This window comes from Molossus molossus, unplaced genomic scaffold (genome assembly GCF_014108415.1).
Source record: "Molossus molossus isolate mMolMol1 unplaced genomic scaffold, mMolMol1.p scaffold_m16_p_12, whole genome shotgun sequence".
Classification (NCBI taxonomy): domain Eukaryota; kingdom Metazoa; phylum Chordata; class Mammalia; order Chiroptera; family Molossidae; genus Molossus; species Molossus molossus.
The window spans coordinates 70,940,422-70,968,171 of NW_023425347.1; the positions used below are offsets into that span (position 1 = coordinate 70,940,422).

General features: G+C 41.6%; 1 protein-coding gene across 3 annotated transcripts in view; it reads right to left on the reverse strand.

The window, feature by feature from the left end:
• Positions 1–27,750, reverse strand: part of MAST2 (microtubule associated serine/threonine kinase 2) — a 214,325-nt gene that overhangs the window by 175,766 nt on the left and 10,809 nt on the right. For all 3 annotated transcript variants that reach the window (XM_036255807.1, XM_036255809.1, XM_036255808.1), the window contains 2 exons: positions 13,691–13,838; positions 776–918 (listed from right to left, as the gene is read on the reverse strand). In XM_036255807.1, coding sequence (XP_036111700.1) covers positions 776–918; positions 13,691–13,838 — 291 coding nt within the window. The remainder of the gene's footprint in view (positions 1–775; positions 919–13,690; positions 13,839–27,750) is intronic.

Here is a 27,750-nt window from a genome sequence, read left to right on the forward strand (position 1 = left end):
ATCTTTTCGTCCAAAAATTAACTTGCCACCTATTGTAAGAAAACTTCTTCCGCTACTCCAACTTCCCAGAATGGACAAATGAACAAAGCTTTCTACTCCATATATGCCAACCCAAAAGACTTATATTCCCAAAGAGTAGATACAATTATATTTTAATGACAAGTTTCTGTTACTGTACCCTGCAAATTATTAGTGTGCTTTGTTCTATAGATAGAGGAAAGAGTGTAAGATTAGCAGTCAATGAGTGTTATAAGTAAAGAGACAGGGCTACTGAGGGTAAAAGGTTACAAAATGTAATCACTGGCAGAAAACAACCTGCCAGACTACACAGTTTAACCTTTCTTAGGTCTTGTCAATCATACAAAGCCTAGACAAAGAAAAGGATCATTCTTTCACCCAGTATATACTGAAATTCCCACTGTGTGCAAAACATGTTCCTTATCCTCATATACTAAATATATATACCACAGACCTGTACAAAGAAGCAACATGACTTGACAAGATTTAGAATCATTTCTACAAGAAAACTCTTTCTCAGATAATTTATTCATTAAAATTATATTCATACTGAATCTTTTTCATAATCCTCAGTATATAATTAGTATCAGTTACAGTATAAGAGAACAATCTGTATTCAATTAAATTCCATTCTTTTTCTATTCTTCACTTTGAAAAATTAAAAAAGTCCTAAAAAGGAAAATAATAGATGTGACAATGACAAATGACAATCAAAAATTTATCCATAAAGCAAGGGACCAGTTTTATTAACACTCACCAAGCCAGCAGTAAGAGAAGGAGCAGACTGTCCAAGGGACTGATTCCTCATTCGAACCAGGTTTGATGCTTCTCCTGAAGACTGCCAGGTCACCTGTCCCACACTGCTATGTACACTGCTGGACAAGGGGAGCAGCTGCTTACCTTCAAACACAAAGTTTAGGAAATATACTTGTAATTATTTCTTAATTAATTAAGGAAAAAATACAGTGCTATCAAGTGGATAAAAGTATATTGATCCAAAACAAAGTAAAGTTCCTCCATGTCCATGTCAGAATCTGCAGCCCTATAAAAATTCCAACCACCTTGGTGGTGATGAGAATTCCAAATTAAAATTCTCTGTAATATCCACCACCATGCCACCCACTACTCTCCACCCTGAGACCGGATCTAGCAGGCTAGGAGTTTCGAGTTTCTTCCATCCTATTTAGTTTCTCACCAACTCAATGCAACATGAGTGGAGCTGACAGTCTCCCAGACAAATTTGGCCCTTAGATTTCCAGAAGACAAACACTGAATCTATACTATTCTTGTAAGACTCTATGTGTTCAGCCAGGACTGACTGCCTTAATCCCATTAAAAGTCTACAAGAAAGCCCCTTAATAAAGATGGATTATTCTACTATACATTCTTTTACTGTAAACAAAATGTGACACAGGTTATTTGGAGGGTAATTTAGCAAAACTTATAAAAATTTTGCCCTGGCCGGTTTGGCTCAGCGGTTAGAGTTGGCCTGCGGTCCAGAGAGACCTGGGTTCAGTTTCCGCTAAGAGCACGTACCTCGGTTGCAGTTTGTCCCTAGCCTTGGTTGGTCGTGCGGGTGGCAGCCACTCGATGTGTCCCTTTCACATCGCTGTTTCTCTCTCTCTCTCCCTCCCTCCCACTCTACCTGAACAAAAAATGGAAAAGTGTCCTCAGGTGAGGATAAAAAAAAGAAACTTATACAAATTTTAACTTTAATATGTTTGAACCCAGCATACTACTTGTAGAAATATAATATAAAAAAAATAGATCAGAATGTTCTTATTAGTGTCTCTCACCACAATATTACAAATAAGATAAAAGTTCATAACAAGTTAAAGAAATTATATCTCCACATAATGAAATACTGAACCCAGTAAAAATAATGAGGTATCTCAACATGTAGTCGAGAGAAAAATGTTCAACACCACTGCTGAGTTAAAAAAGCATAAATAAAGTATATAGGATATGATCCCAATTTTTTAAAAATAAAAGTTTGGATATATTTATATAAATTTTTTAATGTATGTTTAAATATAAGTGGTTTGAAGGAAGGGAAACAAAAGAAAGTAAAGATTAAAAAACTTTTCCCCTTTTCCTATAGCCTCTGTTCCAAAGGGTGACTAAAAGGAGGCTCAGTACCTAAAAATTCAACAAAGGAAAACAACCTGGATATTTACGTAAATATACTTCAGGACATGAAGCCACAAAGACTACTGATAACAGCCCAACAAGGTACATGCTGTTATTTGTCCAAAGGTCACACAGTGGCTCCAGGAACTATTGCGGTGTTCAGTGAATCTGTCTCCAAAGCTCGTGGTTGGTTCAGGGTTTTCACATATAATGCCCCCAAGTCTTTCCAATTTTCATAAATATCTAGTTGTCTTCTTCAGTCATCAACCTCATTCAGACTAATCTTTCAGGGACTACTGAAATGTCTGTCTTCTTACTTCTACTGCCTTTACACCTATTACAATGCCAAATACAGCCAGTTTGGCTCAGCAGTTAGAGCGTCGACCCAAGAAACAAAGAGTCGTGGGTTCGATTCCAGTCAAGGGTACATACCTCAGTTGCAGTTCGGTCCCTGGCCCTGGACAGGGTCGTGTATCTCTCACATTGATGTTTCTCTCTCTCTCTCTCTCCCCCTCACTCCCTCCCACTCTATCTGAAGATATATGGAAAAAATATCCTCAGGTGAGGATTAAAAACAAAAACAAGTATACATTGAAATTATTTCCAATTAATTAAAAAATTACGACTTCCTGCCAAGATGGCAGCGTAGGTAAATGTAGAACTCGCCTCCTCCCACAACCACATAAAAATTACAACCAAACTACAGAATAACCATCATTCAGAACTGCCTGACATCAAGCTGAATGAAAGTCCTACAACTACGAAATTAAAAACAAGCCACATCAAGACTGGTAGGAGGGGTGGAGGTGAAGATGGGCTGGTCCCACACCCACTTGCGACAGATAAAAATCAGGAGGGACACCTTAGCTGTGAAGATCCTCCCTAAGGAGCAAGGGGTTCCCGTCCCACACCAGGCACCCAGCTCAGGGTTCCAGTGCCAGGAAGAGAAGTTCCCATAAATTCTGCCTATAAAAACCAGAAGGAGCTGGTTTGACTCAGCGGTTAGAGCGTCGGCCTGCGGTCCAGAGAGACCCGGGTTCGGTTCCCACTAAGGATGCGTGCTTCGGTTGCAGTTTGACCCCAGCCCTGGGTGGTCATGCAGGTGGTGGCCACTCAATGTGTCCCTTTCACATGGATGTTTCTCTCTCTCTCTCTTCCTCTCTCTCCCTCCCACTCTATCTGAACAAAAAATGGAAAAATGTCCTCAGATGAGGATAAAAACAAAAACAAAAACAGAGGGATCTGAGGCTGAGAGAGTCTGAGGCTGCTGGAGCCCCAGGCAGCTCCCCTTAAAGGGCTCGCGAACAGACTTACTTGGACCCGCTCCTTCTGAGCTCCAGCACAGGTAGGAGGCAGCTTGAAAGGCACGGGAGATGTATGGGGGAAAACTGAGTTAGTTGGCATCGGGGAGAGGAGTGGAGAGACAGTTTCTCTTGAACAGACTTACTGGTGGAGGCCACTGTTCCTTTGGAGAGCCCTTCACCCACAGGGCAGGCAGAGGGCTGCCATATCTGGGACTCCAGCAATCTAGCTCATACTGTTTATCCTGCCCTGGTGATTCCCTGAGGCCCCGCCCCACCCAACTACCAGGCCCACCCAAGCTGTTTCCAGTGGCTTTACCGTAGGATTGTTCTGTTTTGGCTCCTGTTTCAGATTTTCCTAAATTCTCTCAAACAAGCAGCATCTGGTCTCAGCAAGCCCCATACCTCTCATTAAGTGGCCCCAGGCCCCACACTCTAAGAAGCGGCCAGTCTTGGTTCACAGCTTGGCTTTACTTGGGCACATCCAAGCCCAGCACAAAAATGAAGCCATTGGCAGATTGCTTGACATCTTATGCCTGGTGACCCCAGGCAGAACACAGGCAATGGCTGACCTTGCCCCAGAGCAAGCACCCCCAGGGGACAGCTTCAGACTATATCGAAGCACTACCACCCAACCACCTCCACAAGTGACACACTACAGAAATGGACTCAGAGGGACCAGAGCCGGGCTGAAGTAAGTCTTGCTCTGTGTGGTGGGCCTCTGCACAACTGATCATCCAAAGCAGTCAGAGGTCGATGGTTACTGTGCACAGCCAGTCCTTACAGCTGATCACCCTGAGTAAAACCCTCTCATTGAATGCCAACAGCAATCAAGACTCTATTACAACAGAAGGGTGTAAAGTCTACATGAGGGGTGCACTCCTGAGGGCCCAGCTGGGTGATTAGGGAGGCTCTGTCATTGAACCCTATAGGACACCTATTATAACAGGCCACCCTAGGAAGCCTAGAAGACATAGCAACTCTACCTAATATATAGAAACAAACCAGGGGGGCAGCCAAAATGAGGAGACAAAGAAAAATGTCCCAAATGAAAGAACAGAACAAAACTCCAGGAAAAGAACTAAATGAAATGGAGATAAGCAATTAAACAGATGCAGAGTTCAAAACACTACTTATAAGAATACTCAATAAACTTAGTGAGGGCCTAAAGAGCATAATAAAGGACCAGTCAGAAATGAAAGATACACTAACTGAAATAAAGAATAATTTACAGACTTCCGGTCAAGATGGCGGCGTAGGTAAACGCGGTATCGCATCCTGCCACACCAAAGTTAAAACTAAACTATAGAACAACCATCATTCAAAACCGCCTGAAATCAAGCTGAATGGAAGTTCTACAACTACGGAATTAAAGCAGCAGCCACATCGAGACTGGTAGGAAGGGCAGAGGCAGAGGGGCTGGTCCCACACCCACGTGTGGCGGATAAAAATCAGGACAATACCCCAGCGGGGAAGGTCCTCCTTGAGGACTGAGGGGTCCCTGTCCCACACCAGGCACCCAGCTCAGGGTTCCAGTGCCAGGAAGAGAAGTCCCCATAACTTCTGGCTGGAAAAACCAGAGGGAACTGAGGCTCAGGGAGGCTGGGGTGGCTGAAGCCCCTGGCAGCTCCTCTTAAAGGGCCCGCGCACAGACTTATCGGACTCACTCCCTCTAAGCTTGGAGGGGAGGCAGTCAGAGGGGCGCCAAAGGCATTCAGGAAAGAACTGAGTGGTTTGGCACTGAAGCGAGGGCTGGAGAGGGGGCTTTCTCCGAGACAGATGCACAGTCAGAGGCCTTTGTTCCTTTGGTGAGCTCTTCCCTGGGGCAGCAGACAGCGGCCATATCTGGGACTCCAGCTACTTGGCTCACACTGTTTGCCTGCCCTGGTGATTCCCTGAGGGCCCCGCCCCACCCAACTTTCGGGCCCACCCAAGCTGTTCCAGTTGCTTTACCATAGGATTGGCCTGTCTTGGATCCTGCTTCAGGTTTTCCTAAATGCTTTCAAACAAGCAGCATCTGGTCTCAGCTCGCCCCATACCTCTCCTTAAGTAATACACAGAAACAAACACAGGGAGGCAGCCAAAATGAGGAGACAAAGAAACAGGTCCCAAATGAAAGAACAGAACAAAACTCCAGGAAAAGAACTAAGTGAAATGGAGATAAGCAACCTAACAGATGCTGAGTTCAAAACACTGCTTATAAGGATGCTCAATGAACTTAGTGAGAACCTCAGCGAACTTAGTGAGGGCCTCAAGAGCATAAAATCGAACCAGTCAGAAATGAAAGAGGCACTAACTGAAATAATTTACACAGATTCAATAGTAGAGTAGGTAAAGCCAAGAAGCAAACCATCAATTTGGAATAAAAGGAAGCCAAAAACACCCAATCAGAACAGCAAAAAGAAAAAAGAATCCAAAAATATGAGGAGAGTGTAAGGAGCCTCTGGGACAACTTGAAACGTACCAACATTCGCATCTTGGGGGTGCCAGAAGGAGAAGAGAGAGAACAAGAAATCGAAAACCTATTTGAAACAATAATGGCAGAAAAATTCCCTAACTTGGTGAAGGAAACAGACATACAAGTCCAGGAAGCACAGAGAGACCCAAACAAGATGAACCCCAAGAGGTCCACACCAAGACACATCACCATCAAAATACAAAAGGTTCAAGACAAAGAGAGAATCTTACATGCAGCAAGAGAAAAGCAGTTAGTTACCTACAAGGGAGTTCCCATAAGGCTGTCAGATGATTTCTCAAAAGAAACTTTGCAGGCCAGAAGTGAGTGGCAAGAAATATTCAGAGTGATGAAAAGCAAGAGCCTACAACCAAGATTACTCTATCCTGCAAAGCTGTCATTTAGAATCGATGGCCATATAAAGACTTTCCCAGACAAGAAAAAGTTAAAGGAGTTCATCATCACCAAACCATAATTATATGAAATGTTGAAGGGTCTTCTTGAAGAAGAAGATAAAATATATGAACAAACAAAATGGCAATAAATATATATCTATCAACAATGGAATCTACAAACAAAATGAACAAACAGAACAGAAACATTCTCATAGATACAGAGAACATTTTGTTGGTTGCCATATGGGAGGGGGGTTAGGGGAATGGGTGAAAAAGGTGAAGGGATTAAGTACAAATTGGTGCTAGACTGACAAACCTCAAAGGGAAGGGGGGTTGGGGAGTGGGAAGAAATAAACCAAAGAACTTATATGTATATATACATAACCAATGGACACAGACAACAGTGTGGAAAAAGGCAGGAGGGGGACAGGAGTGGGGAGAAAGGGGGTCAATGGGGGAAAAATGAGGAACATCTGTAATACATTCAACAATAAAGATAAAAAAATAAAATAAAAAGAATAATTTACAGGGAATCAATAGTAGTATAGGTGAAGCCAGGAAGCAAACCATCGATTTGGAATATAAGGATATAAGAAACACCCAATCAGAACAGCAAAAAGAAAAAAGAATCCAAGAACATAAGGACAGTATAAGGAGCCTGTGGTACTTCAAGTATACCAACATTCACATTAAGGGAGTGCCAGAAGGAGAAGAAAAAGAGAAAGAAATTAAAAACTATTTGAAAAAATAATGACAGAAAATTTCCCTAACTTGGTGACAGAGCAGACATACAAGTCCGGGTAGCACAGAGTCCCAAACACGGTGAACCTAAAGAGGTCCACACCAAGACACATCATCATCAAAATACCAAAGGTTAAAGACAAAAGAGAGAATCTTAAAAGCAGCAACTGAAAAGCAGTTAGTTACCTACAACAGAGCTCACATAAGGCTGTCAGCTGATTTCTCAAAAGAAACTTTCAGGCCAGGAAGGAATGACAAAAAATATTTAAAGTGATGAAAAGCAAGGACCTATAACCAAGATTACTCTATCCTGCAAAGCTATCATTTAGAAATCGATTGCCATATAAAGAGTTTCCCAGACAAGAAAAAGCTAATGGAGTTCATCAACACCAAACAAGTATTGTATGAAATGTTGATGGGTCTTTTGAAGAAAATGAAGATTAAAAAAAATATGAATAAAATGTCAATAAATACATATCTATCAACAATGGAGCTCTGGCCGGTTTGGCTCAGCAGTTAGAGCGTCGGCCTGAGGTCCAGAGAGACCAGGGTTCGGTTCCCGCTAAGGGCATGTACCTCGGGTGCATTGTCCCCGGCCCTGGTTGGATCGTACAGGTGGCAGCCACTCGATGTGTCCCTTTCATATCGATGTTTCTCTCTCTCTCTCTCTCTCTTCCTGTCTCTCCCTTCCACTCTATCTGAACAAAACCTGGAAAAAGTATCCTCGGCTGAGGATAAAAAAAAAAACAAAAAACAATGGAATCTACAAAGAAAGTGAGCAAACAGAACAGAAACAGACTCATAGATACAGAGAACTTCTTGTTGGTTGCCAAATGGGAGGGGAGTTGGGTGTAAAAGATGAAAGATTTAGAAAGTACAAATTGGTTGTTAGACTGATGAACCTCAAAGGGAAGGGGGGACATGGGGCAGGAAGAGATAAACCAAAGAACTTTTATGCATATATCCATAACCAAAAGACACAGACAACAGTGTGGGGAAAGCAGGAGGAGGGTAGAATTGGGGAGAAGAGGGTCAAGGGGGAAATAAGGAGGGACATCTGTAATACATTCAATAAAGAAAAGTGTTTGTTTTTTTAATTACATAATCTCCCTCTAATGCTAAAATGGCAATTGCTGAGATTCACAATTCCTAATCTGATAAAATGTATCTTACTCCAAAAGCCTGTGTGATGCTTAATAGGGAAATTCTAGAAGTGTCCCTATTGAAAAAGAAAAAGAACTTTGTTCAAAGGCAATTAGGCAAGACAAAAAAATAAATGTATAAACAGGGGTGGAGGAAACAGGGTAGGACTTTTTCCATAAAACCTTCCACACACAGAAATGCAGGAGACTTCCAGTCAAGATGGCGGCATAGGTAAATGCAGTATCGCGTCCTCCCACAACCACATCCAAGTTACAACCAAACTACAGAACAACCATCATTCAAAACCACCTGGAATCAAGCTGAATGGAAGTCCTACAACTACGGAATTAAAGAAGCTGCATCGAGACTGGTAGGAGGGGCGGAGGCGGAGGGGCGGAGGCGGCGGCGCGGGGGCGGAGGCGCGACTGCAGTGAGACGGGCAGGTCCCACACCCACGTGCGGCAGATAAAAATCAGGAGGATACCTCGGCTGGCAAGGTCCTTCCTGAGGACTGAGGGGTCCCCGTCCCACACCAGGTGCCCCGCTCAAGGTTCCAGTGCCAGGAAGAGAAGTCCCCATAACTTCTGGCTGGAAAAACCAGCGGGAACTGAGGCTCAGGGAAGCTGACACGGCTGGAGCCCCAAGCAGCTCCTTAAAGGGCCTGCGCACGAACTTATCGGACTCACTGCGGAGGCAGCTTGAGGTGCACCAGAGACACACAGGGAAGAACTGAGCTGTTTGGCACTGGAGCGAGAGCTGGAGAGGGGGCTTTCCCCGAGACAAACGTGCTGTCAGAGGCCTTTGTTCTTTTGGTGAGCCCTTCCCTGGGGTGGCAGACAGCCGCCATATCTGGGACTCCAGCAACCTGGTAGCCCCGCCCTGGTGACTCCCTGAGGCCCCACCCCACCCCACCCAACTTTCAGGCCCACCCCACCCAACTTTCAGGCCCACCCAAGCTGTTGGTACTTGCTTAACCATAGGATAGGATTGGCCTGTCTTGGATCCTGCTTCAGGTTTTTCCTAAATTTTTTCAAACGAGCAGCATCTGGTCTCAGCTAGCCCCATACCGCTTGTTAGTAATACACAGAAACAAACAGGGAGGCAGCCAAAATGAGGAGACAAAGAAACAGGTCCCAAATGAAAGAACAGAACAAAACCCCAAGAAAAGAACTAAGCGAAATGGAGATAAGCAACCTAACAGATGTTGAGTTCAAAATACTGCTTATGAGGATGCTCAATGAACTTAGTGAGGACCTCAAGAGCATAAAAAAGGACCAGTCAGAAATGATCGATGCACAGTTAGAAACGAAGGAGGCTTTAACTGAAATAAAGAATAATTTACAAAGATTCAATAGTAGAGTACATAAATCCAAGAAGCAAACCATTGATTTGGAATATAAGGAAGCAAAAAACGCCCAATCAGAACAGAAAAAAGAAAAAGGAATCCAAAAAAATGAGGAGAGTGTAAGGAGCCTCTGGGACAACTTCAAGCGTGCCAACATTCGCATCTTGGAGGTGCCAGAAGGAGAAGAGAGAGAACAAGAAATTGAAAACCTGTTTGAAACAATAATGGCAGAAAACTTTCCTAACTTGGTGAAGGAAACAGACATACAAGTCCAGGAAGCACACAGAGTCCCAAACAAGATGAACCCCAAGGGGCCCACACCAAGACACATCATCATCAAAATGCAAAAGGTTCAAGACAAAGAGAGAATCTTAAAAGCAGCAAGAGAAAGGCAGCTAGTTACCTACAAGGGAGTTCCCATAACGTTGTCAGGTGATTTCTCAAGAGAAACTTTGCAGGCCAGAAGGCAGTGGCAAGAAATATTCAGAGTGATGAAAAGCAAGAGCCTACAACCAAGATTACTCTATCCTGCAAAGCTGTCATTTAGAATCGATGGCCATATAAAGAGTTTCCCAGACAAGAAAAAGTTAAAGTTCATCACCACCAAACTGTTACTATATGAAATGATGAAGGGTCTTTTTGAAAAAAAAGATAAAATATATGAACAAACAAAATGGCAATGAATACATATCTATCGACAATGGAATCTACAAACAAAATGAACACGTAGAACAGAAACATTCTCATAGATACAGAGAACATTTTGTTGGTTGCCAGATGGAAGGGCGGTTGGGGGAATGGGTGAAAAAGGTGAAGGGATTAAGAAGCACAAATTCATTGCTAGACTGACAAACCTCAAAGGGAAAGGGGTTGGTGGGGTGGGAAGAAATAAACCAAAGAACTCATATGCATAACCAATGGATACAGACAATAGTGTGGGAAAAGGTGGGAGGGGGATGGGCAGGGGAGGAGGGGATCAATGGGGGAGAAATGTGAAATATCTGTAATACATTCTACATTCAACAATAAAGATTAAAAAAAAAAAAAATCCTCCACACACTAAATAATAATGGTGCTCTACTCAAAACGTCCATAAACCTAGACTAGAGCCTGCCTGCATTCTTTCCTTCTGCAAATGTTGCCAATTTCTTCAGATGATCTGCCTGCTCCTCATCTATATATTCTAAAGGAAAGCTAGTTTGTTAACTTACCTATCCACATACACAAAGGCTAGTATCATACCTCTATCTCTTTTAAAAATAAGAGACTGCTTGGGAAAGAGGCTTACACAACTGCAAAAGATAACCATTTAAACATATACTAGGTCAGAGCTTGAAGTGTACCAAGAATCACCAAAAATCTGAGGGAAAAAAACATAAAACAGAAGCAACAATATGTACAAATGAAGCAATTAGCTCTTTAGTCAACAAATAATTCAGGAAAAAAACATTTAATTCTAATATTTTAAAAAATTTTTTTTTCTTCATTGATCTGAGAGGAAGGGAGAAGGAGAGAGAGATAGAAACATTGATAAGAGAGAACAGCGACTGGCCACCTCCTGCATGCCCCCTCTAGAGATCAGGCCCACAACCTGGGCTTGTGCCTTGACCAGGAATCAAACTGGCAACCTCTTGGTGCATAGGTCAATACTCAACCATTGAGCCACACCAGTCAGGCCTAATTAATATTCTTAACAATGGTTCAAGAAGCTATTATAGCCCTGGCTGGTTTGGCTCAGTGGTCAGAGCGTCGGCCTGTGGATCAGAGAGTCCCAAGTTCGGTTCCTGCTAGGGGCACATACCAAAACACACACACACACACACAAATTGAGATGAAGAAGCTATTATATAAAATATTCCCAGTTAAGGATGGCTGACTGAGTATACACTTTTATCCTTTGTCCCCCAGGAAACTCTAATAAAATGAGAATAAATAAATAAAATAAATAAACAAAGGCAAAAGAGAAAGAGAGAGAGCGAGAGAGAGAGAGAGAGACCATATATGAGGGGATGAACAAATTATTGTTGGAAAAATCTAAAATAAACAGGTGAATCATAACCAGTGGAAAAGGGTGAAGAAAGACACAAGGTATAATAAGCCTATAGAGGAGGTTGCCGTTAAATGGGGTATCAGGCTGCCCTGCAAAATCTCAGATAAGTTCAGTGCTCAGAAATGCAAGATACCTAAAAGAACATAAAGTAAGATATAGGCTGAAATCAGATTAACTGAAAATCTATAGACAAAACAATCAAACACAACCACAGTCCCACACTGTACCACCCAGTAGCCAGGCTACTACCTCACAGGATAGAAGGGACATTCTGGTTGTTAGGGGCACAAAATAAAAAGTTGACTCATAAACAAAAGAAAACTTTTGCCCAGCTGGTGTGGCTCAGTGGATTGAGCATCGCCCCATGGACTAAGAGGTCATGATTCGATTCCTGATCAGGGCCCATGTGCAGGTTGCATGCTTGATCCCCATTAGGGGGCGTGCAAGAGGCAGCCAATCAATGTTTCTCTCTCACATCAACATTTCTATCTCTCTCCCCCCCTCTAAAAAAAATAAAAAATAAAAACATTTTAAAAAAACAAAAGAAAACTCATAAAGTTTTTCATCCAAAAATCAAAAATCTATTTACTCCTAGAGAAGTAAAAGATAAACACATCTTAAAAGAGCAGAATGCTGCAAAATAAATTAAACAAGAAACAGCTCTTTTTTTTTTATCCTCACCCAAGGATATTTTTCCATTTTTTGTACAGATAGATTGGGAGGGAGAGAGAGAGAGAAACATCGACGTGAAGGGACACATCGAGTGGCTGCTACCCACACGACCAACCAGGGCCGGGGACAAACTGCAACTGAAGTACGTGCCCTTAGCGGGAACCGAACCCGGGTCTCTCCGGACCGCAGGCCAACGCTCTAACCGTTGAGCCAAACTGGCCAGGGCCAAGAAACAGCTCTTTATGATTACATACATGTCTGACAAAATATAAATTTCAATCGAAGAATGAGAAGAAAAAGCCAAGGGAATAGCCCTAAAAAGAGACAAAAAGAAAAAGAAGTTAAAAACTGTTTACTCTAGCCCTGGCCGGTTTGGTTCAGCGGTTAGAGCGTCGGCCTGCGGTCCAGAGAGACCCGGGTTCAGTTCCCGCTAAGGGGCATGTTCCTCGGTTGCAGTTTGTCCCCGGCCCTGGTCGGTCGTGCGGGTGGCAGCCACTCGATGTGTTCCTTTCACGTCGATGTTTCTCTCTCTCTCTCTGTTCCTCTCTCTCCCTCCCACTCTACCTGAACAAAGAATGGAAAAATGTCCTCGGGTGAGGATAAAAAACAAAAAAAACTGTTTACTCTAAGGCCAAGGAATACAAGAGGATTATATTCTCTTCTCTAATGATCTAACATTTTTAGCAGTGGTCACATGGATTTTTTTTTTTTCATACTCTATTGATTGCTTAAAATTATGCCACATTTTAATTGCTTCCTATTTGGACCATGTATAATCTTTTGTATAATATCTTCCCTTTGAATTTTTTAACTTTTCAGTGGAGAAGGTGGGAGGACACTATGGGCACTAGAATGAGTTTTCAAAATGGGGGGGAAAAAGAAAATCAAAAGAAGCAAAGGACATGAAGTCTATAGAAGTAAGCAGAGAGCAAAAATCAGATTGAAAGGAAATAAACAGGGATAGTGGTCAACCAAGAAATATTAGCAGGTTCAGGAGCTTAGTGTTCAGAGATGTCATGAGGAAGTAGGAAAGAGAGGAAGACAGCCTTATCATAAGTGTTCTATACAAAACTATCAGCAGAGAAGAAGCTGTCAAGATGCCAATTCAGTTGTACACATTTATTTATTTATTTATTTATTTATTTATTTATTTATTTATTAATCCAGATAGAGCGGGAAGGAGAGAGGGAAGAAGAGGGAGAGAGAGAAACATCAACGTGAGAGAGACACATCAAGTGGCCGCCACCCACACAGCCCCAAGTGAGACCAGAGACAAACCACAACCAAGGTATATGCCCTTAAAGGGAACTGAACCCGGGACTCTCTGGTTCGTGGGCCGACACTCTAACCGCTGAGCCAAACCGGCCAGGTCAGTTGGTACACCTTTAAATACTGACAACACAGTTCCACATTTCTTAAAAATCAAAATTAGATACTTACCTGACAAAGAACTGGCCATGCTTCCTCTTCGTAACTTACAGTCATCCTGACTAAGTTGTCGTTGAAGCTTAGCTTTTCCAGTGGATGAAAATATATCAGGATTACTAAGCTTCCTGAAGAGCAGGGGACTAAGTCCAGGTATCACATCCTTCAAAGAGAAAAATGTAAAACATAAGTCATTAATGTCTTTTCTAAAAGTGTCTAAGAACTTTATATTACACATCTCTACAAAATTCATTAGTTAAAAAGTGTCAACATTTTATATTTCCTGCTTAACAGATAAAGTCAGAAACATATTTCTTAGTAAAAGTTGTCTGGGTATGCTATGAAGGATGTGGGACGTTGATCATAAAGTGCCAAACAAAAAATAGAGGAGGAGATTCACAAGATGATAAGACATTTTGATAAGATATATTATTCCTGAGTACACATCTAGTTATATTATTTATTTACTTTTTTCCTTTTATTCACACTCTTCCTCTATCCAGTAAAGAAAAGCCTTATTCAGTTTTTTAAAAATCATGAGTAACAAGCCTTCCTTTACCTGTTATACAAAGTTAGAAACACCTTCAGCATTCAATTAATGCTAAAATAAAACTTAGAGTTTTCTTTATATATCTATAAAGAAGCTAAATATATACTTTCAATGAAAAAGTATAAAGTACTATGAAGAAAACAGACAATATGAAACATTGGCAATGCCTCCTCTTTCTCTTTTTTACTGTAGCCCATCCCACTCCATCCCAATACCTTTTCCTCCTCACTTAGTAAAGAATGTCCAACATATCAAAATTCAGACACTTTGAAGTAAACTCACCTAATTAACAGCAATAAATGAGAAAACTATTTTGAAATAAACGGCAAATGAGGCTATCTAATATATATCTAGATGATGGAGGCTAAAATAAACAAGGTAAGTAGCACATTCAAACTGATCTAGAAAATACTAAGACAAAATGAGAAAGAAACATAAGGAGAAATAACTGAAATCTATGTTACGGGCCATTTGAAAAACAAGGTTCAAGTAACTGGTCCCATGACAATACTAAAGCCACAGGGAGCCCTGGCAGTTGTGATTCAATTGGTTGGAGCATCATCTGTGCACTGAAGGGTCTCTCTCATATCAATCTCTCTCTCTCTCTCACTCACTCTGCCCCCTCTCCCTTCCTCTCCCTCTGAAATCACCAAAAACATTTCTTTGGGTGAGGATTAAAAAAACAATAATACTTAAAATAAATAAATAAATGCTACAAGAGAAAAAAATGGAAAAATGCCTACCTCCTTGACAAAAGATTTTTTTTAACGTCCTCTAAGGTCATATACTATGATTGGTGGGTTCACAAACATGGGAAGATACTAATATTGTTGGTGGTGGCTATCCATAATACAATATACAAATACCCAAGCATAAATAAAAGAGTGAAGTTGGTGAAGAAAAATGAGAGAAGGAAAAAGTATTTTTTAATTGGTAGCAAATTAATAAAAGGATAAAGGAGGATATTTAGGCACTGTGTCATTAAAACAACTGATGTGTCCTATCCGGTTTTGCTCAGTGGTTAGAGCGTCAGGCTACAGACCAAAGAGTCACGGGTTCGATTCCCAGTCATATCTTGATTGCAAGTTTGATCACTGGCCCCAGTCAGGGTCATGTGGGAGGCAACCAATCAATGTGTCTCTCTCACATTGATGTTTCTCTCCCTCCCTCCCTCCCTCCCTTCCCCTCCCTTCTCTCTTTCTATCCCTCCCACTCTATCTAAAAAAAAAGAAATCAATGGAAAAATGTCCTCAGGTAAGGATTTAAAAAATGAAACAAACAAACAAAAAAAACAACAATTGGTGTGAGCAGGGAGAAAGAAGAACTAGCAGCAGCAGTTAATGCAAAAAGAGAAGGCAGCAAGGGAGCAGCCTGTATTCCCAGTATTTGGTGTATCAAAGACGAAATACTACTTATGCATCGAGGAGAAACCATGGATGGAAGCAGGATTTGGGCACTAATGCTAGTAACTCACCACAAAAGGCTGGCCACTCACAGAGGCAACTCCAGCAAGAAAATTACCGGTAGAGGAAAATGAGATGGTCTTGGAAGATATCAAGTTTAAGTAATACCCTACATGAAGGCAGTACAGAAAGGGAAAGGTCCCATCCCATGAGAAGGTCAGCATTTGACTGGTGGCTGATACACTGGATGGATGAACAATTAGTCTTTGCCAGAAAAGAAACAACAACCAATAAAGAACTAGGTCAGCACCAATTAAGAAAAAAGTCCTATCGAAGATTTCCACTCAAGATGGCAGTGTAGGTAAACACAGTACTTGCTTCCTCCCACAACCACATAAAAATTACAACCAAACTACAGACCAACCATCATTCAGTTGTAGGATTTCCATTCAGCTTGATGTCAGGCAGCCACAACTGGGGACTCCAGCAACCTGGCTAGCACTGTTTGCCCAGCCCCGATGATTCCCTGAGGCCCAGCCCCACCCAACTTTCAAGCCAATCCAAGCTGTTTCCAGTGGCTTGACCACAGGATTAACCTGTCTTGGATCCTGCTTCAAATTTTCCAAAAATCTCTCAAACATGCAGCACCTCGTCTCAGCGAGCCCCATACCTCTTGTGGCCCCAGTTCTGGCACTAGAACAGCCAGCCTTGGTTCGCATGTTGGCTTTTCCTGGACACCTCCAAGCCCAGCACAAGAAGCAGCCATCTGCAGATCACTTTGTAGCTTATGCCAAATGACCCCGGGTAGAAGATAGGCAGAGGCTGACCTTGCCCCAGAACCAGCACACCCAGTGGACAGCGTCAGACTACACTGAAGCACCACCACCCAACTACCGCCACAAGTGACCCACTCAATGAGTGGACTCAGTGGGCACCAGAGCCCTGCTGAAGTAAGCCTTGCTCTGTGAGTTGGGCCCCTACACCAATGATCCTCCAGGGTAGTCAGAGACCAGTGGTCAGTGGGCATAGCCAGTCCTTGCAGCTGATCAGCCTGAGTAAATCCCCCCCATTAACATGCCAACAACAATCAAGACTCAATTACAACAGAAGGGTGTACAGTCCACACAAGGGGTGCACCTCGAGGGCCCAGCTGGGTGATCAGGGAGGCTGTGTCACTGAACCCTATAGGATACCTACTATAACAGGCCACCCTAGGAAGCCTAGGATACATAGCAACTCTATCTAACACATAGAAACAAACAGGGAAGCAGCCAAAATGCAGAGACAAACATGTCCCAAGTGAAAAAACAGAACAAAATTCCAGGGAAAAAAGTAAACAAATTGGAGCTAAGCAATCAATCAAATGCAGAGTTCAAAACACGGGTTATAAGGATGCTCAAGGAACTTAGTGAGACCTTCAAGGAACGTAAAGGGAACTCTAAGGAACTTAGTGAGAACATCAACAACATAAAAAAGGACCAGTCAGAAATAAAGGATTCACTAACTGAAATAAAGAATAATTTACAGGGAATCAATAGTAGAAGTAGGTGAAGCCAAGAAGCAAATCATCAATTTGGAATATAAGGAAGCAAAAAACACCCAATCAGAACAGCAAAAAGAAAAAAAGAATCCAAAAAATGAGGATAGCATAAGGAGTTTGTGGGACAACTTCAAGCGTACCAACATTCACATCAGGGGAGTGCCAGAAGGAGAAGAGAGCAAGAAATTGAAAACCTATTTGAAAAATAACAGCAGAAAACTTCCCTAACTTGGTGAAAGAAACAGACATACAAGTCCAGGAAGCACAGAGAGTTCCAAACAAGTTGAACCCAAAGCGGTCCACACCAAGACACATCATCATCAAATTGCCAAAAGTTCAAGACAAAGAGAGAATCTTAAAAGCAGCAAGAGAAAAGCAGTTCGTTACCTACAAAGGAGCTCCCATTAGACTGTCAGTCAATTTCTCAAAAGAAACTTTGCAGGCTGGAAAGGAGCAGCAAGAGATATTCAAGATGATGAAAAGCAAGGACCTACAACCAACATTACTCTATCCTGCAAAGCTATCATTTAGAATTGATAGTCATATAAAGAGTTTCCCAGACAAGAAAAAGGTAAGTAGTTCATCACCACCAAACCACATTATATGAAATGTTGAAAGGTCTTCTTAAAGGAGAAGAACCAAACTATGAACAATAAAGTAGAAATAGATATCTATTAACAACTGAATCTAGCCCTGGCCGGTTTGGCTCAGCGGTTAGAGCATCGGCCTGCGGTCCAGAGAGATCTGGGTTCGGTTCCCACTAAGGGCATGTACCTCGGTTGCAGTTTGTCCCCGGCCCTGGTTGGGTCGTGCAGGTGGCAGCCACTTGATATGTCCCTTTCACGTCGATGTTTCTCTCTCTCTCTCTCTCTCTTCCACTCTCTCCTTCCCGCTCTATCTGAACAAAAAATGGAAAAAATGTCCTCAGGTGAGAATAAAAACAACAACAACAATTGAATCTACAAACAAAATGAGCAAGCAGAACAGAAACAGACTCGTAGACACAGAGAACTTTTTGTTGTTTGCCTAATGGGAGGGGGTTGGAAGGATGGATGGAAATGATGAAGAAATTAAGAAGTACAAATTGGTTGTTAGACTGATGAACCTCAAAGGGAAGGGGGGAGGAAGGGTAGGAAGACATAAACCAAAGAACTTCTATGCATATATGCATAACCAATAGACACAAACAATAGTGTGGGGAAGGCAGGAGGAGGGGTGGAATTGGGGAGAAGGAGGTCAACGGTGGGAAAAAGGGGGGGGACATCTGTAATACATTCAACAATAATGATAAGTTTAAAAAAAGAAAGTCAGCCCTGGCCGGTATGGCTCAGCGGTTAGAGCGTCGGCCTGCAGTCCTGAGAGACCCGGGTTCGGTTCCCGCTAAGGGCGCGTACCTTGGTTGCAGTTTGTCCCCGGCCCTGGTCGGTTGTGCGGGTGGCAGCCACTCGATGTGTTCCTTTCACGTCGATGTTTCTCTCTCTCTCTCTGTTCCTCTCTCTCCCTCCCACTCTACCTGAACAAAAAATGGAAAAATGTCCTCGGGTGAGGATAAAAAAAAAAAACAAACAAAAAACAAAATAAAAAAAGAAAGTCATATACTTTCCAATCTCCCTATTCCCTATCATAACATACCAAAGAATAGAAGCCAGAAACAGAGAGAGAAAAAATAAAAGCAGATCATGCCCCTTCTTATTCCAAGTCTCCCTATCAAAACTTGCAAAGAGAAGAAAATATAAATTAAATTGGACATGAAATTTAATATTCAAACTAGGATGTCTTTTTAACTGTTACTTAAGAACCTTGCTCATTTCAGAAAAGTACACAAATATAACTCAATGAATTTTCATAAGTTAAACATATCCATTTAATCAACATTGGAAAAAAATAGAGACATAACCAAGCACTCCAGAAAGTCCCTGTGCTCCTTTCCAGTCACTACCCCAGATACCTCCAGAGTAAGCACTATCCAGGCTCCTAACAAAATAGATTATATAAAGTAAAAACCTTTATATGAATCACTCAGATGAACAGATCTGTGTCCTGCGTCTTTTGCTCAACTACACTAAACTTTTCTCTTTTAATCCTCACCCAAGGATGTTTTTCCATTTATCATCAGATAGAGTGGGAGGAAGGGGCAGGGGGAGAGAACATGGATGTGAGAGAGACACATTGACTGGTTGCCTCCCGCACAAACCCGACCAGGGCCAGGGACCAACCGCAACCAAGGTACATGCCCTTGACCGAAATCGAACCTGGGACTCATTGGTCCAAGGGCCAATACTCTAACCACTGAGAAAACTGGCCAGGGCTACACTAAACTTTTTAAAATAGCAGAACATTATTAAGTTTATCTAAGAAGTCATTAAGAGACAGGATAGGAGAATTAAGCAAATAAGACAAAACCACAAATAGCCCAAGAGAGAAAGAAACGAAGAATGGTCCCTGGCAGGTTTGGCTCAGGGATTAGAGCGTCAGCCTGCGGTCCAGAGAGACCCGGGTTCGGTTCCCGCTAAGGGCATGTACTTCAGTTGCAGTTTGTCCCCAGCCCTGGTTGGGTCGTGTGGGTGGCAACCACTCGATGCGTCCCTTTCACTTCGATGTTTCTTTCTCCCCCCCACCCCCACTCTATCTGAACAAAAAGCGAAAAAGTGTCCTCGGGTGAGAATAAAAGAAAGAAAAAAGAAACAAAGAATGGGAAATAGAACTTCCTTACTGACTTCCATACTAACTTACTTCTTGCAGTTTTCTAGTTCCCATTACTCGTTACTTACTAGGTCCAACCAAACTACAAGTTTTCAGGGTCAATGGGATAAGATGATGCCCTTATAATAAACTCTTTCTTTCTACTTAAACTATATCATATTGGTTTCTATCATTTCTATGATCAAATGATTCCTAATCAAAATAAGGAGTTAACCTTAAGGAGGAGAAGGAGCCTAGAATTACTTCCAGGTTTCTGACTTAGGTGGTATGCTTATCAAGCCTAAGAACACAGAAGGAAAAACAAGTTTACAAAAAACAAAAACAAAAAAAACACTGCTATGGAAAGAGTAAATATGAGCATAACTACAAATTACAGTACTTTTCCAATCACTATTAGGGGAGGGAGTGGGGGGAGGTAAAGAAATAAAGAAAAGGAGACATGAATAACTCTCAGCTACATGAATGCTATCTCCAATATTATAAGAGAATAATCTTCTTACTTCAGAGGCCAGAATTAGAACTACTGGAAGATAATACAAGGGTTAGTTAGAAGAAAGAACTGTCTAACAGTGAATAGGCCACCTTAAAAAGGAATGGACTGTGCCAGTAGAAATAGTGTAAAGGGTATAAGTTGGCCTAAAGCAGTAAATTCTCAAAATGTGGTCCCCAGGCCAGCAGCAACAGCCTCACAAATTCTCAGGCCCCACCCCATATCTACTAAATCAGAAATTCTGAGGGAGGAGACCAGCAATCTGTGTTTTAACAAGCTCATCACATGATTCTAAAGCACACTAACATTTGAAAACTGCAGACTAGATCAAAAACTTTCAATATGACGCCACCAGCACAAAGATATGTTAATCAATTGTGAGGACTGTGTCATAAATTATTTGAAATTTATAATAAAGTACTCAAGTTTGCAACCAGTTTATTTTCTTAATTAAATGAAAGCAGGTTCTTGGTAAACACTATAATAAAGTTAATTCACTTGCATTGCAATATTCTTTCTTAATTGAGATTTTTAAAAGAAAGAATTACAACGAGCATACCAGAAATTGCACATAACCTGTATTTATCTATTGTAGCAATATTGTAAGAGTAATATATCTAACATATGCCACATACATTTCAATTGTCAAATAAAATTTTAAAAGGTGAAAAGTTGCCTCACAACACAATCTCTACCTGTTCCTTCCAACTCTAAGAGAGTATTGTTTTGCCTAGCCAGTGTGGCTCAGTGGTTGAGCCAGTGGTTGAGCAAGACAGTATGCTCAACTAATATTTGACAAAGGTGGCAAGGGCATACAATGGAGTAAAGACAGCCTCTTTAATAAATGGTGTTGGAAAAATTAGACAGCTACATGCAAAAAAAATGAAACTAGAACATCAATTTACACCATACACAAGAATAAACTCAAAATGGGTAAAAGACTTAAATGTGACTCGTGAATCCATTAAAATCCTAGAAGAAAATGTAGGCAACAAAATTTCAGACATCACACGCAGCAGAATTTTCACTGATACAATGCCTCAGGCAAGAGAAACAGAGGAAAAAATTAATATATGGGACTGTATCAAACTAAAAAGCTTCTTCACAGCGAAACAATCATCAAAATGGAAAGGGAACCCACTATATGGGAGAGCATAACCGCCAACAATACATCAGATAAGGAGTTAATTTCCAAAATATATAGAGTACTCATGCAACTCAACAAAAAGAAGACAAAGAACTCAATTAAAAAATGGGCAGAGGGCCTAAATAGACACCTCTCCAAACAGGACATACAAATGACCAAGAGACATATGAAAAAATGCTCAATGTCACTAATCATCAGAGAGATGCAAATACAAACAACTATGAGGTGTCACTTCACACCTGCCAGAATGGCTACCATCAACAAATCATCAAACAACAAGTGCTGGCGAGGGTGTAGAGAAAAGGGGACTCTAGTACACTGCTGGTGGGAATGCAGACTGGTGTAGCCACTAAGGAAAACAATATGGTATTATCTCAAAAAATTAAAAATTGAACTGCCAATGGACCCAGTGATCCCACTTCTAGGAATATACCCTAAGAAGTCTGAAACACCAATCAGAAAGAATATATGTACCCCTATGTTCATAGCAGCACTATTTACCATTGCTAAGATTTGGAAGCAGCCCAAGTATCCATCAACAGATGAGTGGATAAAAAAGCTGTGGTACAAATACACAATGGAGTACTATGCAGCTGTAAGAAAGAAAAATCTAGTATCCTTTGAGACGACACGGAGGGCCCTGGAGAGTATTATGCTAAGCGAAATAAGCCAATCAGAGAAAGACAAATACCAGATGATCTCACTTATTTGTAGAATATAATGAACAGAAAAAGCTGATGAACAAAACAAACCCAGAGACATAAAATGGAATATGGTTCAGACTGACAAACCTCAGAGGAAAGGGGCGGCGGGAAGAGATGAGATAAACCGAAGAACATATAAGCATGTATGCGTAACGAATGGACATAGACAATAATGCTTGGCAGGGAGAGATAGGGAGGAAGGTGTCTACTGGGAAAAAGGAGAAACATCTGCAACAAAAATAAATTCATTTAAAAAAAAAAGTGAAAGACAATCCACCAAATGAAGAAAATATCTATAAATCATATATCTGATAAGAGTATGGTGTCTAGAATAAATATAAAACTGTCACAATTAAACAACAACTCAGTTTAAAAATAAAGGACTTAAGCCCTGTCCAGTTTGGCTCAGCAGTTAGAGAGTCCAGTCAAGGGCATGTACCTTGGTGCATTGCAGTCCACTCCCCAACCCTGGCCCGGGTCATACGGGAGCAACCAATAAATATGTGTGTCTCACATCGATGTTTCTCTCTCTCTCTCTCTCTCTCTCCTTCCCTCCTTCCCACTCTATCTGAAAATAAATGAAAAAAATATCCTTGGGTGAGGATTAAAAAAAAAAAAAAAAAGGACTTCCAGTCAAGATGGCAGCGTAGGTAAACATAGTACTCACCTCCTCCCACAACCACATCAAAATTACAACTAAACTACAGAACAAACATCCTTCAGAACCACCTGAAATTGAGCTGAATGGAAGTCCTACAACTATGAAATTAAAGAAGCCACACTGAGACTGGTAGGAGGGGCAGAGGTACAGAAGGGCTGGTCCCACACACACAGGTGGTGGATAAAAATCAGGACAGCTACCTTGGCTGTAAAGGTCTGCCCTGAGGAGTAAGGGGACCCCATCACAGGCCAGGTGCCCAGCTCAGGGTTGCAGTGCCAAGAAGAGAAGTCCTCATAATTTCTGGCTGTAAAAACCAACGGGAATTGAGGCTGAGGCTTCTGGAGTCCCAGGCAGTTCCTCTTAAAGGGCCTGAGCATGGACTTACTCAGACTCACTCCCTCTGAGCTCCAGGGCAAAGGGGAGGCAACTTGAAAGGCACCAGGGACACACGGGGAAGATCTGAGTTGTCTGGCATCGGGGCAAGGGCTGGAGAGGCAGTTTTCTTCTAGACAGACATACTGGTGGAGGCTGTTGTTCCTTTGGTGAGCCCTTCCCAGGGGGCCTGCAGACAGGTACCATATCTGGGACTACAGCAACCTAGCTCACACTGTTTGGCCCACCCTAGTGATTCCCTGAGGCCCTGCCCCACCCAACTTTTGGCCACACCCAAGCTGTTTCAGGTGGCTTTACCACAGGATTGGCTTGTTTTGGCTCCTGCTTCAGATTTCCCTAAATTCTCTCAAACAAGCAGCATCTGGCCATAGAGCCCCATACCTTTCGCTAAGTGACCCCAGGCCTGGCACAAGAAGCAGCCAGCCTTGGTTCACAACTTGGCTTTGCCTGGGCACCTCCAAACCCAGCACAAGAAACAACCATTGGCAGATCACTTTGTAGTTTATGCTGGGTGGCCCCGGGTAGAACACAGGCAGTAGCTGACCTTCTCCCAGAGCCAGCACATCCAGTGGACAGCTTCAGACCACGTTGAAGTAGCACCACCCAACCACCTCTACAAGTGACACACCCAAGGAATGTATTCAGTGAGTACCAGTGCCCTGCTGAAGTAAGTCTTGCTCTGTGTGGTGATCAGCTCTGCACAGCTGAGGTAGTCAGAGGTCAGTGGTTAGTGGGCACAGCCAGTCCTTGCAGCTGATCAGCCTAAGTACCTCCCATTGATGTGCCAACAGCAATCAAGATTCAATTACAACAGAAAGGTGTAAAGTCCACACAAGGGATACACCTCGAAGGCCCAGGTGGGTGACCAGGGAGGCAGTGCCACTAAACCCTGCAGGACACCTAATACAATAGGCCACCCTAGGAGACATCGCAACTCTACCTAAATCATAGAAACAAACACAGGGAGGCAAGCCAAAATGAAGAGACAAAGAAACACATCCCAAATGAAAGAACAAAACTCAAGGAGATAAGCAATCTAACAGATGCAGAATTCAAAACACTGCTTATAAGGACACTCAATGAACTTAGTGAAAATTTCAAGGAACTTAAGGAGAATTTCAAGGAACTTAGTGAAGACTTCAAGAGCATAATAAAGGACCAGTCAGAAATGAAGAATGTATTAACTGAAATAAAGAATAATTTACAGGCCCTGGCCGGTTTGGCTCAGCGGTTAGAGCGTCGGCCTGCGGTCTGGAGAGACCCAGGTTCGGTTCCCGCTAAGGGCGCATACCTTGGTTGCAGTTTGTCCCCGGCCCTGGTTGGGTCGTGTGGGTGGCAACCACTCGATGTGTCACTTTCACGTCAATATTTCTCTCTCTCTCTCTCTCTCCCTCTCTCTCCCTCCCACTCTATCTGATCAAAAATAAAAAAATGTCCGCAGGTGAGGATTAAAAAAAAGAAGAAAAATTTACAAGGACTCAATAGTAGAGTAGGTGAAGCCAAGAAGCAAACCATCGATGTGGAATATAAGGACAGAAAAAACACACAATCAGAACAGCAAAAAGAAAAAAGAATTAAAAAAATGAGGATAGCATAAGGAGTTTGTGGAACAACTTCAAGCGTACCAACATTTGCATCATGAGAGTGCCAGAAGGAGAAGAGAGTGAGCAAAAAATTAAAAACCTATTTGAAAAATAACAGCAGAAAACTTCCCTAACTTGGTGATGGAAGCAGACATACAAGTCCAGGAAGCACAGAGTCCCAAACAAGATGAACCAAAGAGGTCCACACCAAGACACATCATCATCAAAATACCAAAGGTTAAAGACAAAAGAGAGAATCTTAAGAGCAGCAACAGAAAAGCAGTTAGTTACCTACAACAGAGCTCACATAAGGCTTTCAGCTGATTTCTCAAACGAAACTTTGCAGGCCAGAAGGCAGTGGCAAGAAGTATTTAAAGTGATGAAAAGCAAAGACCTACAACCAAGATTACTCTATCCTGCAAAGCTATCATTTAGAATCGATGGCCATATAAAGAGTTTACCACACAAAAAGGTAATGGAGTTCATCACCACCAAACCAGTATTATATGAAATGTTGACAGGTCTTCTTAAAGATAAAAAAATATGAACAATAAAATGGTAATAAATACATATCTGTCAACAATTGAATCTACAAACAAAATGAGAAGCAGAACAGAAACAGACTCATAGATACAGAGAACTTTTTGTTGCTTGTCGAATTGGGGGGGTGTAAAAAAGATGAATGGATTAAGAAGTACAAATTGGCTGTTATACTGAGGAACCTCAATGAAAAGGGGGAGGTGGGGTGGGAAGAGAAAAACCAAAGAACTTATATGCATATATGCATAACCAAAGACACAGACAATAGTGTGGGAAGGCAGGATGGGGGTGGGAGTGGAGAGAAGGGAGTCAAGGGGGGGAAAAAGGAGGGATATCTGTAATACATTCAACAATAAAGATAAGTTTAAAAAATAAAAAAACAGAATTTATTTATACATATGTAAGATATATAGTAATATGCTATTATATACATTGCTTTTTCAATTCCATTTTAAATATTTTATTGCAAAATATATTAAAATATTAAAAATATATAAAAATATAAAAACACTTTTCAATAAAATAAAATAAAGAACTTGAGCCCTGGCCAGTGTGGTTCGGTGGTTACAACATTGGCCCATGTCCGAAAGGGTAGTGGATTGATTCCCCGTCAAGGGCACATACCTGGGTTGCAGGTTCAATCTCTGGCCATAGTCTGGTTGTGCAGGAGGTATAACTAATCAATGTGGCTCTTTCTCCCCTGCCCCTCCTTCCACTCTCTCTAAAAACCAATAGAAAAAAACATCCTTGGGTGTGGATTAACAAAAAATAAATAAATAAAAATAAAATACAGCCCTGGCTGGTTTAGCTCAGCAGTTAGAGCGTCGGCCCACAGACCAAGGAGTCTCGGGTTCAGTTCCAGCCAAGGGCACGTACCTCGGTTGCGGTTTACCCCCGGCCCTGGTCGGAGTCGTGCAGGAGGAAGCCAGTCAATGTGCTCTCTCATCAATGTTTCTATCTCTCTCCCCTTCTGAATTCCTCTCTCTCTAAAAGTTAATAAGGGGAAAAAAATAATATTTTTAAAATAAATAACTAAAAGATGTTCAACATCATTAACCTGTAAGGAAATGCAAGGGGTGAAGGTATTGAGCAAAAAAGCAACAAGAGAACTCAGGGACATGGACAACATTGTGGTGATTGTCAAGGTGGAGTGGGTAGAAGTGGAAGAGGGCACAGAGGAGATAAATGGTGATGGAAAGAATAAAATTAAAAGCACAATGAGATATCATGTTATCATTTACACCTACTAAGAGGGATATATATATATATATATATATATATATATTTTTTTTTTTTTTTTTTAATGAAAAATTGCTCTAGCCCTTATGGTTCAGTTGGTTGGACATCATCCTGTGCACTGAAAGGTTGCCAGTTCAATTCCCAGTCAGGGCACATGCCCAGGTTGCGGGCTCAATCCTGGGTATGGGGTGTGCAGGAGGCAGCTGATCCATGTTTTGCTCTCACATCAATGTTTCTCTCTCTCCTTTTCAAGTCCTCTCTTTCCAAAATAATCAATAAAAAAATATTTTTTTAAAAATGGAATATAACAAATGTTAGCAAGGTCATGGATAAACTAGAACCCTCATACATTCCTGATGGGAGTGTTAAAATGGTACAGTCATTGTTGAAAACAGTTTGGCAGTTCCTCAAAACCTTAAACATAGAATTACCATATGATCCATCAATTCCACTTATATATATATATATATATATATATATATATATATATATACTCATACAAAAAACTGAAGAACAGGTATTCAAACTAAAATTTGTACACAACACAAATGTTCATAGCAGCACTATACCAATCACCAAAAGGTAGAAATAACCCCATCAACTGATGACTGGATAAATTAAATGCAATAGAATATTAGCCATAAAAATATATAAAGTACTGATAAATGCTACAATATGGGTAACTGGATGCTAAAACAGAATGCTAAGTGAAAGATGCTAGATATAAAAAGCCACATAGACCGGCCAGTATGGCTCAGTGGTTGAACATCAACCCATGCACCAACAGGTCGCCATTTGATTCCCAGTCAGGACACATGCCAAGGTTGTGGGTCAAATTCCCACTGGGGGCATGCAGGAGGTTGCCAATCTATGTTCTCTCTCATCTATGTTTCCATCTCTCTCTTCCTCTCCCTTCCTGTCTCTCTAAAATCAATAAAGAAAAAATATATATATTTTTTTTTAATCCTCATCCAAGGACATTTTTTTTTCATTTTTTATTTAGATAAAGTGGGAGGGAGAGAGAGGAAGAGAGAGAGAGAGAGAGAGAAACATCGACGTGAAAGAGACACATCAAGTGGCTGCCACCCGCACAACCAACCAGGGCTGCAACCGAGGTACGTG